Consider the following 13,170-nt stretch of genomic DNA (forward strand, 5'->3'; position numbering starts at 1 on the left):
AAAAAATTAGGGATAAAGGGATCTGAAAATCCATGGAACATCTTTTTTTTTTTTTTTGTCCTTGAGCCCAACTGATGGGGGTACACACCACGATTCACTCTCATTCTATTTAGTGTCTTCAGTGAAGCTAACTTGATGCTTGTGTTTGGAGTGGGAGGAAGCTGCTGGAGTACCCAGAGAGCTGAGATTCAAAACTAGAACCTCTACCGTGAGGCAGACTTGTGCAAGTTTGAAAGAAGAAAAAAAAACTGTAAATGTGCCTCATTTTTAACTCATTCACTGCCATTGACGGCTATAGACGTAAAAAATTCATTTGAACTATTTCTATTAGTTTAACGTTTTTTTCCACTTTTGTTTACAAGAGTATGAAAACCTAGGAAAAACATACATTTAGAACAGATATAAAATTTGTGATTAATTGTGAGTTAACTAGTGAAGTCATGCGATTAATTATGATTAATGATTTTTAATAATCTTTTCTTTCTTTTTTTAAATAAAAGATTAAAAATAAAATTGTAATTACTTTTTTTTTAAGAAGAAAAGATTAAAAATTAGGGGCGTCAGGCGATAATTTTTTTTCGTATTTAACCGCATAACTTCACTAGTTCACGATTAATCACAAATTTTATATCTGTTCTGAATGTAATTTTTTCCCTAGGTTTTCATAGTCTTGTAAACAAAAGTGGAAAAAAAATGTTAAACTAATAGAAATAGTTCAAATTAATTTTTGACGTCTATAGCCGTCAATGGCAGTGAATGAGTTAATAAACATGTTAAATATAGATTATTTTGGATTTGGCCAGATTTAAAGGTATCATCTGAAACCACTCTTAATTTGGATACGCTAAGGACAGCATCATGCTAAAAATTATAAATTCCTTTTGGTGTACTTACTGGCAGGAGTTCAGTTTTTTTGTGCAATAAATCCTAACTTGTCACATCAGGACAAACCTTCTAGGTCAGTAGGTCAATTTTACTTAACAGAAGTTCCTCAATTCAGTCCTGCTAGAATTAGCAACTCATCCTCTAATCTATCACTAACATATAGGCTATGCTAGCACATTAATAAAGTCATAATAAAAAGTACCTATGAAAATCCATATACATAAAACAATAATGAACAATTAACAGTAAAGGCCAGCAGTAACTTATTTATTTAGAAAACCTAAAAATTAAACAATAAAAGATAAGGAAAATAACCTAAAGCACAATGAATTTTCAGTTAAGGTAAACTAAAAATGACTAACTGAGGTTTTTCAATGTATATGCACTTTTCTTACTTATTGTCAATTTTAAGGAAATACTATACAAATCAAATTCTCCAAGCAATATACGAAAATTCGGAAGGGATTTTTAAATTCAGATTTTCTGTAAATAAAATTGGTCAAATAAGAGTATATTGATCCCAAAAGATAACATTGAATGAAATTTGAAATTACACCTTTAAGATCAATTGTAATATGTCCAGTTTTCTCACATACATATTTTTCAGAATCCCTCCAAAATGTTGATTGATAATCAGCATTGATCATTTAAAATATCTGCAATATTTTGTTTGCAGTATTTTGCACCAGAGAGTGCTGACTTTTAATTTTGATTTGAGATTTGCACAATATGGCTGGCAACCAGTTCAGGGTATACCCCGCCTAGTGCCCGAAGCCAGCTGGGATAGGCCCCAGCGCCCCTCGCGACCCTTGTGAGGACAAGCGGTTAAGAAAATGGATGGATGGATTTGCACAATAAATGTTATCCAAAGTAAATGTATTATGTCTTCTTATTTATTGTAACCAGATAGCTTCTATAAAAGACTATGTAAACCTGTAAGCAAATTATTTATTTAAAAAAAAACCACACTTAATTCTATACAGTAATATATACCGTTACCGTGAAGTGATGCAGTTTATACCGTGATAAGAATTTTGGGCCATACTGCCCAGCCCTCGTTGCAGTTCTCTATTATTTATTTAGACTCGGGGTCCATTTAAGACAAAAAAAAAGAGAAGCAAAACACACACATGAATTTAAAAGAGGCAGTCATACCAGTGCTTCCACATGGCTGATTAATACCTGGATATGGCTGTTTACATGTGCCTTTCAAATAATAAAGATAATATAAATTGTATCCATATACCCCTAGATGTCAGTATTGCCTAGGAAGTGTGTTCAGTGACAGGATTTTAATGTTGAGGAATGAGGAACTTCGGTGTGTTACGTACAAACAATAAATAATTAATTATAGAATACAAGTAATACATTTTGTAATATTATTCAAAATGCCATTAAAAGTTTCCCTTACGTTTATGAAAATGCCGAAAACAAACACACATGTGGGCAGGACTGGACTAGCATAAATAATCGGCCCTGGCACTTTAATTTAGGCCCGCCGCCAGCCCAATTCCTGACCACCCTTAGCTACCATGTAGCTCTACCGCTGATGTTTATTGGTTCAGTTTGCTCTCTATATTTAAATGGATTCATGGGCTGCTCCCTCTAAATTACGGGCTGGTCTATTGGGGTAAAATGGAGGAAAACAATAATTGAATAGCACCACATCGGCCCCAAAAGACACCGGCCCACCGGGCATCTGCCTTGAACGCCAGATGGCCAGTCCAGCCCTGCATGTGGGGAAACGAAAGCGAGAGCCTTTCTTCTCACTGCTGAAATACAGGCCATCCGACGTCTCTACGTTATTTCCTCAGCCTGAGGTCCATGTGATCTTTTCCAAGTTGGAAAACGAAAGAAACGAATACCTTCATCCCCTACTCTGCCGCTCCGGGAATGGCAGCCTTTCACGCAACATGATCGAACCCTTTTTGTAAACAATTGTGAGCAAGAACTGAAAATGGTGGCTTTCCACCTAATATGGCGATTTACCCACAATGCACCACGACGGGGTAAACATTACATGTCACTTGACAGAGACCGATGACAGAATAAATGTAAACTTGTTTCTTATGGAGGTAAATATGGTGCAAAACTAACCTGTAGAAAAAAGTCTAAATTTGTATCTGTAAAAGTCGTGATTTGTACCTGTAGAAAAAAATGTGTACCTGTAAAAAATAGTCTGCTCAAAATTGACCAATCACATTCAAGCTTGTGTTGAAACGACGTCATTCGCCACGTGCTGCATGAAGGCACGTTCAGCTACTGCCGCCCTGAATCAAAAATATGGAGATAAATATGGTGCAAAACTAACTTGTAAAAAAAAATTGTACCTGTAGAAAAAAGTCTAAATTTGTATCGGTAAAAGTCGTGATTTGTACCTGTAGAAAAAAATGTGTACCTGTAAAAAATAGTCTGCTCAAAATTGACCAATCACATTCAAGCTTGTGTTGAAACGACGTCATTCGCCACGTGCTGCATGAAGGCACGTTCAGCTACTGCCGCCCTGAATCAAAAATATGGAGATAAATATGGTGCAAAACTAACTTGTAAAAAAAAATTGTACCTGTAGAAAAAAGTCTAAATTTGTATCGGTAAAAGTCGTGATTTGTACCTGTAATAAAAAAAATTGTATCTGTAAAAAAAATGTGTACCTGTAAAAAAAAATATTTTATCTGTAAAAACAAATTTGTACCTGTAAAAGTCATGATTTGTACCTGTACAAAAAATGTTTTGTATCTGTACAAAAAGTGTAAATTTGTATCTGTAAAAGTTGTGATTTGTACCTGTAGAAATGACAACTTGTAGTCAAAGAAGTCGCCACTAGGAGTCACAAGTGTTTTTTTCTGCTGCTGTCCAGTCACGTGAGTTTTGCACCAAACATCTTGCTACAAATGGTGCAAAACTGATTCGTACTTGCAGAGCGCTGTGATTTGTACTCATAGAAGAAGAGGGCGGGCTCTGGAGGATTTGGGCGGGCTAAAGCTCAACCTCATTGGTTGAGCGAACGACAGTGGGTTGAACTCAAATGACGCCCATGCACAAGTCCGCAATTCCGAACAAACAGAGTAGCCACACTAGTTTACGCGTCATTTTGGAATAAGAGGACGTCCCAGGCGTGAAAATGTCAACATGGTTCAATATACGAACACCGTGTGGAACAGCTTAAACGTTGGTTGACATGCAGAGCACTCCAAGTGGGCAGAAAGAAAGAAGTTTTAGTGTGAAGGTAAGTTTTATTGTACGAACATAGCTCGTAATCCGGTGCTAGCTAGCTAGCTCATCTCATGTTGTTGTCACGAAAACTGAACACATTGAAGTCATGATTTTTATTTCAAGATTTGAAGCCTACCAGTGTAAACATACGATCAATAGCTTGTACATGTAAAAAAAATAATAATCTAAAAAAAATACCTCATAAACTGCTGCTTAGTGCTTAGATGTGAAAATTACTATAGAGCTACAGAACCCTATTGAATGTTTTAGATAACGTAAACCTATAACCAAAAGTGGACAGTACTCAGCTACTTGTATTTGACTAACATTATATTTAAGCATCTGTACTCTTACTATCATAATAAAATGAAAACAAAACGTTTTTACTGCGAGTGGATCTTTAAGCCGCTACATGTATTTTAACCTCAAACCGTTAACCTTTGTATTTAATCATTTTATTTTAAATATTACAATTTGTTGATAAATGTCAGTATTTTTGCAATGTATGCTTTGCAAACATTTAAATTAAAGGCTCTTACACTTTTAAACATACACATTTGCTTTCAACACTGAAGCCAAATAAAAATAATGCAAATGGAAATGTTTATGAACAATGTCTGTGTCTATCAGTATTACCACTATTTCTGATCTTAAGATGTGACAAAATCTTCGGGGGTTTTCTGGCTAACAAGATAAAGCTAAACGTTTAACTGATTACGTATAATGTCAGTGGCTGTGTTTTGATAATGACCCAGCTAGGAAGCTATGATTATTTTTTATTGTATGAATATGCTGACCCAACCATTCTGTTTGCACAGATGCCAGCATGCAGTCAATCAAAGCTACTTCTTGATCCATCTCTAGACGGTGGCACATGGTGAGACATCAAACCTGCTTCATACAAATTTACACTTTTTGTACAGATACAAAAAAAAATTTGTACAGGTACAAATCATGACATTTACAGGTACAAATTTGTTTTTACAGATAACATTTTTTTTTTTACAGGTACACTTTTTTTACAGATACAATTTCTTTTTTTACAGGTACAAATCACGACTTTTACAGATACAAATTTAGACTTTTTTCTACAGGTACAAAAAATGTTTACAAGTTAGTTTTGCACCATATTTATCTCCATATTTTTGATTCAGGGCGGCAGTAGCTGAACGTGCCTTCATGCAGCACGTGGCGAATGACGTCGTTTCAACACAAGCTTGAATGTGATTGGTCAATTTTGAGCAGACTATTGGTCAGATTGTAGACGACTACACTACTGAGCCTCCTCCCCCCGTCCCCAAACACACACGTTTAGTTTTAATTTAATTGTACTTTATCATAATAAAATACAATATATATAAATGTTGACTACTATCAGATTCGGAAAGTACGTCGAGTTGAATAAACACACCCACGATTTCTTTCTTTCGCAGAATGCGGCACAACAACGCATACTCAATAGTTTCCGCGTACTGTTTGCTGTGGTTGCCGTGTGTGTGTGTGTGTGTGTGTGTGTGTGTGTGTGTGTGTGTGTGTGTGTGTGTGTGTGTGTGTGTGTGTGTGTGTGCGTGCGTGCGTGTGTGTGTGTATTATTATTTATTTATTTTTTATGTACGCGCTACTCTACTACTGCTACAACAACTTAACTTGGTCAGTATTTTAATAAAAAAACAAACAAACAAACAAACAAAACAGGTGGCTCTTGTTTGTCTGAAGCGAAAGGTACAAACAAGCAAGACGATTGGACAAAGAAATCACCAACCATGTTTCCTCTGATTGTATTGGTCCTCGATGTCACGCCCTCTGTTGAAGTTGCAGGCTGCAGCCAACTTCCGGTTACTTTTGACAACAGATAACACGATCACGGTCATGTCTTTCTGTAAAGCTGCCTGGCCTTTGTTGAACCCTCTCCGGGGGGTTCTGCGGTCTTCGGTTTTAAATCGGAGCTACGCTGCTGTTGCTGAAGCCAGAGCGGTGTTAAACGGCGAGCTCGAATCTATTCGCGTGGCGGGGACTTGGAAAGCGGAGAGGATCATCACGTCCAAGCAGGGACCGCACATCAACGTGGACGGAAGCAATGGCAGTGAGTGAAAACAAAATTAGACGCACAAGTTTTTCGGAGGTTGATATACTGGCAGTGGCAAGCAATAGTAGGCTATCCTTTACAACTGTTGTAACAATTTATGCGGAGGGATTTGGTGAATGTAAGTGCTTGACAAACAGGTTAAAGTAGAACAAGATGCAATTTCTGTAAAGATTTCTGTGAAAATAAGAAAACCATTTGAAGAGAAATTGAACTGTATATAGCCTACTGCAGCACCACAAGTTATCTTTTCTGTAATTGTACGATGTAAAAACTTTTAAAATTGTAAATATTCCGCTAATATTAGTCTGTTTCAGGGCTGCTAGTAGTCCAACTGTAAGGACTTGGGCTTTGAAAGTGGAAGATGGTAATAGTAATGCTCTGTTTACGGACTGCTGTGCCCTTGAGCAAACCCCTGGGTGGTCCTTTCTCTCTGACATCCCTTGTTGCAAACTTGCATAAATGTGATCTGATTCTATGTGTGGTCGGTGTGCAACAACAAATATTCGTACAGTAAAATGTGCGTTGTGTATTCCCTTTAAGAGATTATCATGAGTATAATAAAAATGAATGAATTTAAATCAGTTCTTGTGTCATCTCAGAAGATTCTGAACCACAATGCCATCTTACCATATTATATATTTTTTCCAATTAACTCTTTCAGGCATTTTAAACTTCTGTGCCAACAACTACCTTGGACTTTCCAGTCATCCGGAGGTGGTGCAAGCAGGGATTGATGCTCTGAAAATGTACGGCGCTGGATTAAGCTCGGTCAGATTTATCTGCGGTACTCAGGTATAGTGTCCAATAATCAGATTATACACAAACATAAACTCAGAAAAAACATGTCAAACCAACATGAAATCCAAAACCAGCTGCATCCAAAATTGTGTCACTGCCTCAAGACCTCATTATTAACCGAGCCAAAATATATTAATTTAACAAAATATTTACGATTGTGGCTGTAGCTTATGTTGAATTTCATTAGACTGTGCATGTTGTTTATAGGGATGGCAGAAATGGACCTTTGAAACGATCACATCATTTAAAACGAATCGATCTTTTGGAACATTCGTAACATCTCCCCACAGCGACATCTGTTGGCCAAGTGTAAAATGTTACAATCAAACAGTAGTTCAGTGTTGCCAGCTCCCCAGTAAGGAAACTAACTATTGGCTGTCTGTCATCAGCTAATTTGCACAACTGGCAATCGAGCTATAATTGTAATGGACGCCATTAGAGAGAGAAATAATATCATGGGAAACAAAAACTGAATAACCCCCACCTCGTCATAAGTATAAAAGTACAAATGAGCTTTTTGTTGCTGATACTTGGTTTGTTTTTAATGTTGCCTCTCAACATGACGTAAAGTCTTTGATGAAGTGCTATCACATTTAATCAAAAACTACATTTCAACAGGCTATATTTTAAAGGCTTTTTTTTGCGACAGGGCATAAAATTTTGACAAAGTATTAGAGAGGAAAAAGGATGACCTGCAAAAAAAATGACACCCGTTGCGGGGATTTAACCTGGGTTACGAACCTTTTTCTCAGCCCATTGTGCGGATGCGTTACCACTAAACCAACCGCCGCGTTCAAAAGGATGTTGACATTTTATCATGTAGGGCGATGAATCAGCAGGGCAATTTTACATATGAAGTATACTATAGGTTGGATTTATTTCAGCTTTAAGACATTTTAATATAGTGCAATGGTTGGATTTGATCTAATTTTAGAAAAAGCTCTTGCTGAAACAATGTGACGTTTGGCAAAAGGCAACTGACACGTGACATCCTGATTCTGAGAGATTTAGGATTGCGATTCGAATCACAAGTTCCGCCTGGGTTCCGGTACGTACAAAAACGCGATTTTGCCATCACTAGTTGTTTATAATTTGAAGATGACGTGTAGTTTTTCATACATGCCAACAGATCTCAGTATGTTTAAATAAAGTTTTTAATTCGAACAATGGAAAGAGTTACAACGTATATAACAAATTACTCAGTTTGGTTTGGAGGCGGTTCTGTCTCAGGCAAATGAGTTACTGTTCATCCTCAACCTCTTCTATGGGGACAACAACAAATACGGTCAGCCTGCTTGTTGGTAACTTTGCCAAACATTTGATCAAGTGCCACTTATCAGAAGCTAACGTTGTTTGCTAGTGCTATTCTGTGCTAATGTCGGGTCTCTCCTTAACTTTTAGATTCCATATGGCTATATTTGTGTTAATTTCATGCTTGCTAAGTGAGCACCAGGAACGTAACCATTTGTAAACAAAAATGCAATTAGCTGTATTTTGTCCCCTTTTATAAGTAATGTCATTTGCAGGATTTGCACAAAAACTTGGAGCAGAAGTTGGCAGAGTTTCACGAGAGGGAGGACTGCATCCTCTATGCCAGTTGTTTTGATGCCAATGCTGGACTCTTTGAGGTGAGTCATGCTGTATCATCTCCAGCAAGGGATATCTGGGTACATAAAGTCCCCCTGTTAGGTGAAGTAAACTAAAAAAAAAAATCGAATCACTCCCGCTTTAGGTTCTGCTGGGCCCAGATGATGCTGTGGTGTCGGATGAACTCAACCACGCCTCCATTATTGATGGTATCCGCCTGTGTCGGGCCAAAAGACTGCGCTACAAACACATGGACCTCAGTGATTTGGAGAGCAAGTTGAAGGAGTCGCAGGTGTGTGGGGCATCAGGAAAAGGGAATTGACAAAAATTCCGTCATATACTTCAGCATCTTGTTGAAAGACTCTAGCCAGAAGAGTAAAACTGTTAGAGGTGAATGGTAACCAACCCAGTAACCAAGGGACAGTATCCTTGAAATGTAAAAATGGGCCAAAAAGTGTATCTTCATATCCTTGTGCAATTTATCAATTATTTTGGCATTTTGTCTTTTAAAAGACTAGTTTCGGTCGATGTCTACTGCAACACAATGCAAATGACAAGCACAATAATAAACGCATGTCATTGAATCCCCACTGACGGTGTTAATGAAAATTGAGCATTAGGATCTTTGTTCCAAAGGCTTACAATCATTTGTATTTCTCAGTCATGTCGTATGCGGCTGGTGGTGACAGATGGCGTCTTCTCAATGGATGGAGATGTGGCTCCATTAACAGGAATCTGTGACCTGGCCGAGCAGTACGGAGCCATGGTGTTCATCGATGAATGCCATGCCACTGGTTTCCTTGGGCCCCGTGGCAGGTGAGTAAAACATTTGACCTTTTTTTTTTTAACACAAACAAAAGTTGTTTTATTTTGTACCATTCACAATTGAGCTTGCAAATGTTTTATAGTTCATGTTCATTTGCAGAGGAACCGATGAGCTCCTGGGTGTGATGGACCGAGTCCATATCGTAAACTCCACTCTGGGAAAAGCACTGGGAGGTGCAGCTGGTGCGTTTTACGCTTTTTAAATCTTGGCCCTTCTTTAATTTTACTACCTTTTGCACTTGTCGTGACCATAGTCCATTATTTATAAGACTTAAGTTTAGGCTTAAAGGGGAAGTCAACTAGCCTGGCAATAGCCAGATTGATTTGTGCTTCACTCGAAGGAGTTCTCCACAATATCAGTCTGGGCATGTTTCGTATTTATTTGCTCGGGAAAGGGCGGGGCATGCTGTACAACACTTCGAGCTGATTGGACGAAGCAGAATTGTGTGCACGTCGACCTAACTTTTGTTCCGACCAATCACAGGCAAAGGATAAAAATGTCGTCACCAACATGCGACTGTTGTGACTAGCTGATATCATGGCGTTGATATGTGGATACAAGAGACTAATTCAGCGAGAACAGAATTCATTGCAGCGTCCACTCATTTGTCCACCGGTGTCGCCATGTTGGTTTTGTTTCTTCCCATGGCTTCGGCGCTTCTTGTTTTCGTCACAGCTGCATAATCCGCCCCCAAATACAATGTCGCTCTATGATTGGTCCGAACCACCAGTGGTTCGTATCGGTGGAAATCAATGGGAGCGGTACAAGATGGATTCTCGGGAGTTTGAGAACTCACAAATACCGCGAGAATACATCTTGTGAGAGCAAGGTTAGAAGTCAACCCCCCCCCCCCCAAAAAAAAAATATATTGTCAATAATATGTTCTATGCAACCCCATTAGTCTAAATACAGTATTCTGATTAATATTGTGTTAGTGAAATATGAGTTAAGCAGCAAAATTCAGCAGTTTTATCAATATCAAAAGGCCCCCATTTTGCCACTTGCTGTCGCGTAAAAATGACATCACAGTTGCTCAGGTCTCAGGTAACAACCAATCACAGCTCAGTTTCAGAAAACAGGTGAGCTTTGATTGCTCGTTGCCTGAGTCCTGAGCAACTGTGATGTCAGTTTCAGTCTACAGCAAGTGGCAAAATGGCCACCTCCTTAGATAGATAAAAACGGCTGGATTTGGCTGCATAACTCCATCCATTTTTTTTAATCGCTTTAACCGCTTGGCGGGGTACACCCTGAACTGGTTGCCAGCCAATCGCAGGGCACACAGAGACAAACAACCATCCTCACTCACAATCACACCTATGGACAATTTGGAGTGTTCAATGAACCTGACATGCATGTCTTTTGGAATGTGGGAGGAGACTGAAGTACCCGGAGAAAACCCACCCAGGAAGGCCGAAGCCCGGACTCGATCTTACGTCCTGTGGGCTGGGAGGCGGACGTGCTAACCAGTCTTCCACCGTGCCGCCGGCTGCATAACTCATATTCCACAAATGTAATATTTATCATAAAGTCATGTTTAGACTAGTGAGGTCACATATAACATATTATTGTCGAGAAATGTTTAAGGTTGACTTCCCCTTTAAGTTTTCTTGCGACATGTTTAAGTAATATCAGCGCTTCTCATTATTAGTATAAAATATACATCAGTAATTTTTATTTTTAACTCTTTAGATTCTCGTTTGTTTGCACAATGTGCAGGTTGGAAAACAACCTAAAAAAAGCTTTTTTTTTATTTATTTTTTTATAAATATTCCCAGTAACACCCTTTTTCTCATATTACTAATAGTAACCTCCGAGATATGTAACTGAGTAGGACTAATACTCATTATGTATTAGAAAAACAGAAAAACACCTTCTTTGACTTGTCTGCGGCAAAAAAAAACACACCTATTGTTTACATTAAAAAAAGACTATATATTAAATATTGCGTGCATATTAACATGTTTTTTTTTCACTTTCCCCATTTGAACCGCATCGGTCCTGATTATGCAAGCAAAATGTCATTAAAATTCTGAATTTCAAAGCTTGTTAGATCGCATAAGGCTAATGAAATCATTATTTGTTACCAAAAACATGCTACCTGGTTAATTTGTAACCAGCTAATTTTATGTCCATAAATTAGCAGTATCGATCATTTTGCGTGTTGCTATTTTATTCGTGCAGTGACGTAACAACTCCCCTTTTGCGTTTGTGGCCAAAAATGGCATAACATTTGCATTAACTCAACTGAAATGGTTCCAAAAAAGGAAGAGCGGTCAAGTGCAGAAATGCAGAAAGATGACACATAATCTCATATTTCCTCTCATGCCAGGGGGCTACACAGTTGGTCCAAAGCCCCTCATTGACCTGCTGAGGCAGCGGTCTCGGCCTTACCTCTTCTCCAACTCCCTCCCCCCACCTGTGGTGGGCTGCGCCACGCGGGCTGTCGAGCTGCTGCTCGCCTCCAATGAGATTGCGCAGAGCATGTCTGCCAAAACCATGAGGTAGATACTTTATTTGATACTATTCATCACGTGTGTATGTGCTGCTCTTAAACAGCGCACAGATGAGCAAACATTGATATCAGCAGATAATTTGTTGGCTACCCAGATGCAGCCCTCAGATCACAAATGGGATTGTGTGCATGTCGCGTGATCTAAAATACTAAATGGTTAAAAGTAAAGCACATAATTTGAGGAAACAATACAGAACAGTATATTAGATTTTCTTTATGCTATACAAATTAAGTGTTTTAACATTAGAAAAAAAAATTCCAAAATGGATTTCTTAAAACAGATGCTATAAGAATCAGTACACATCTTGCTGTCACTGGAGAGAAAGTTTACCCTTTACACTTGTTCCTAGATACAGCATTATGGTACCGCTGATGATTATTAATTGCTGCAAGGGTGTGTCATTGTATTCATGTTTTCTGTTCTACAGATTCCGAAACAAGATGACGCAGGCCGGCTTCACCATCTCGGGCTCCGCTCACCCCATCTGTCCAGTGATGCTGGGTGATGCACGGCTTGCCTCACTAATGGCAGATGACATGTTGAAGCAAGGTGAGATATTAGTTCTGCATCAAAACAAAAGTAAATACTGTCTGTTATGTAGCGATGAACTTCAAAAATCAGTCAACTCGACTCTCTCCTCCACAGGAGTGTATGTGATTGGATTTTCCTTCCCCGTCGTGCCAAAAGGCAAAGCCAGAATCCGTGTTCAGATTTCCGCCGCGCACACCAACGAAGACATTGACCACTGTGTCGACGCTTTTATTCAGACGGGCAGAAAGCATGGAGTTATTTCCTGAAAAGTCTTCTACGAAATGAGAACCAAACAAACGGGTGCTCCTTCAGACAGTGTTGCCTGTTACGTGTGGCCTTAAATGAATGATGGTGATGATTTATATTTGGCAATTTTCTGTACTACTAACGTTGGGTTTGACTGCCTGAGAGTGAAATAAAGTGAACGAATGTAACTTGTGATTCAATCTTTTCACTGGGGGTTCCAATTTTAGGATGCAAAATTAAATCCTACATTTTGAATTAGCTATAATGAGTTAGACATTATATTAACAATCTTGAATATAATTTATTTTTATTTTTTTCACTTTCTAGTGCCTTGAAGCCTGTTGATATGTTCCAATGGCTTTAGTGCAACAAGCATAAAGAAGCAAAAAACAACAACACAATTTGCAGTTATTAGGGTTAATTTTGTGTGATAAGGTGAACATTTTTTTAAATGAAAGGGCTGTGAATACATTTTAGAAATCCCT

General features: G+C 38.4%; 1 protein-coding gene across 1 annotated transcript; it reads left to right on the forward strand.

The window, feature by feature from the left end:
• Nucleotides 1-5,922: 5,922 nt before the first annotated feature.
• On the forward strand, nucleotides 5,923-12,873 carry gcat (glycine C-acetyltransferase). The gene is made up of 9 exons (XM_086080644.1): nucleotides 5,923-6,181; nucleotides 6,846-6,976; nucleotides 8,509-8,610; nucleotides 8,715-8,861; nucleotides 9,231-9,385; nucleotides 9,495-9,577; nucleotides 11,725-11,896; nucleotides 12,336-12,457; nucleotides 12,554-12,873. The coding sequence occupies exons 1-9, from the start codon at nucleotides 5,968-5,970 to the stop codon at nucleotides 12,703-12,705; spliced, it is 1,278 nt and encodes a 425-aa protein (XP_085936770.1). The 5' UTR covers nucleotides 5,923-5,967; the 3' UTR covers nucleotides 12,706-12,873.
• Nucleotides 12,874-13,170: the final 297 nt, after the last annotated feature.

This window comes from Leptonotus elevatus, chromosome 1 (assembly GCF_054856555.1).
Source record: "Leptonotus elevatus isolate MCC_2025b chromosome 1, RoL_Lele_1.0, whole genome shotgun sequence".
Classification (NCBI taxonomy): Eukaryota; Metazoa; Chordata; class Actinopteri; order Syngnathiformes; family Syngnathidae; genus Leptonotus; species Leptonotus elevatus.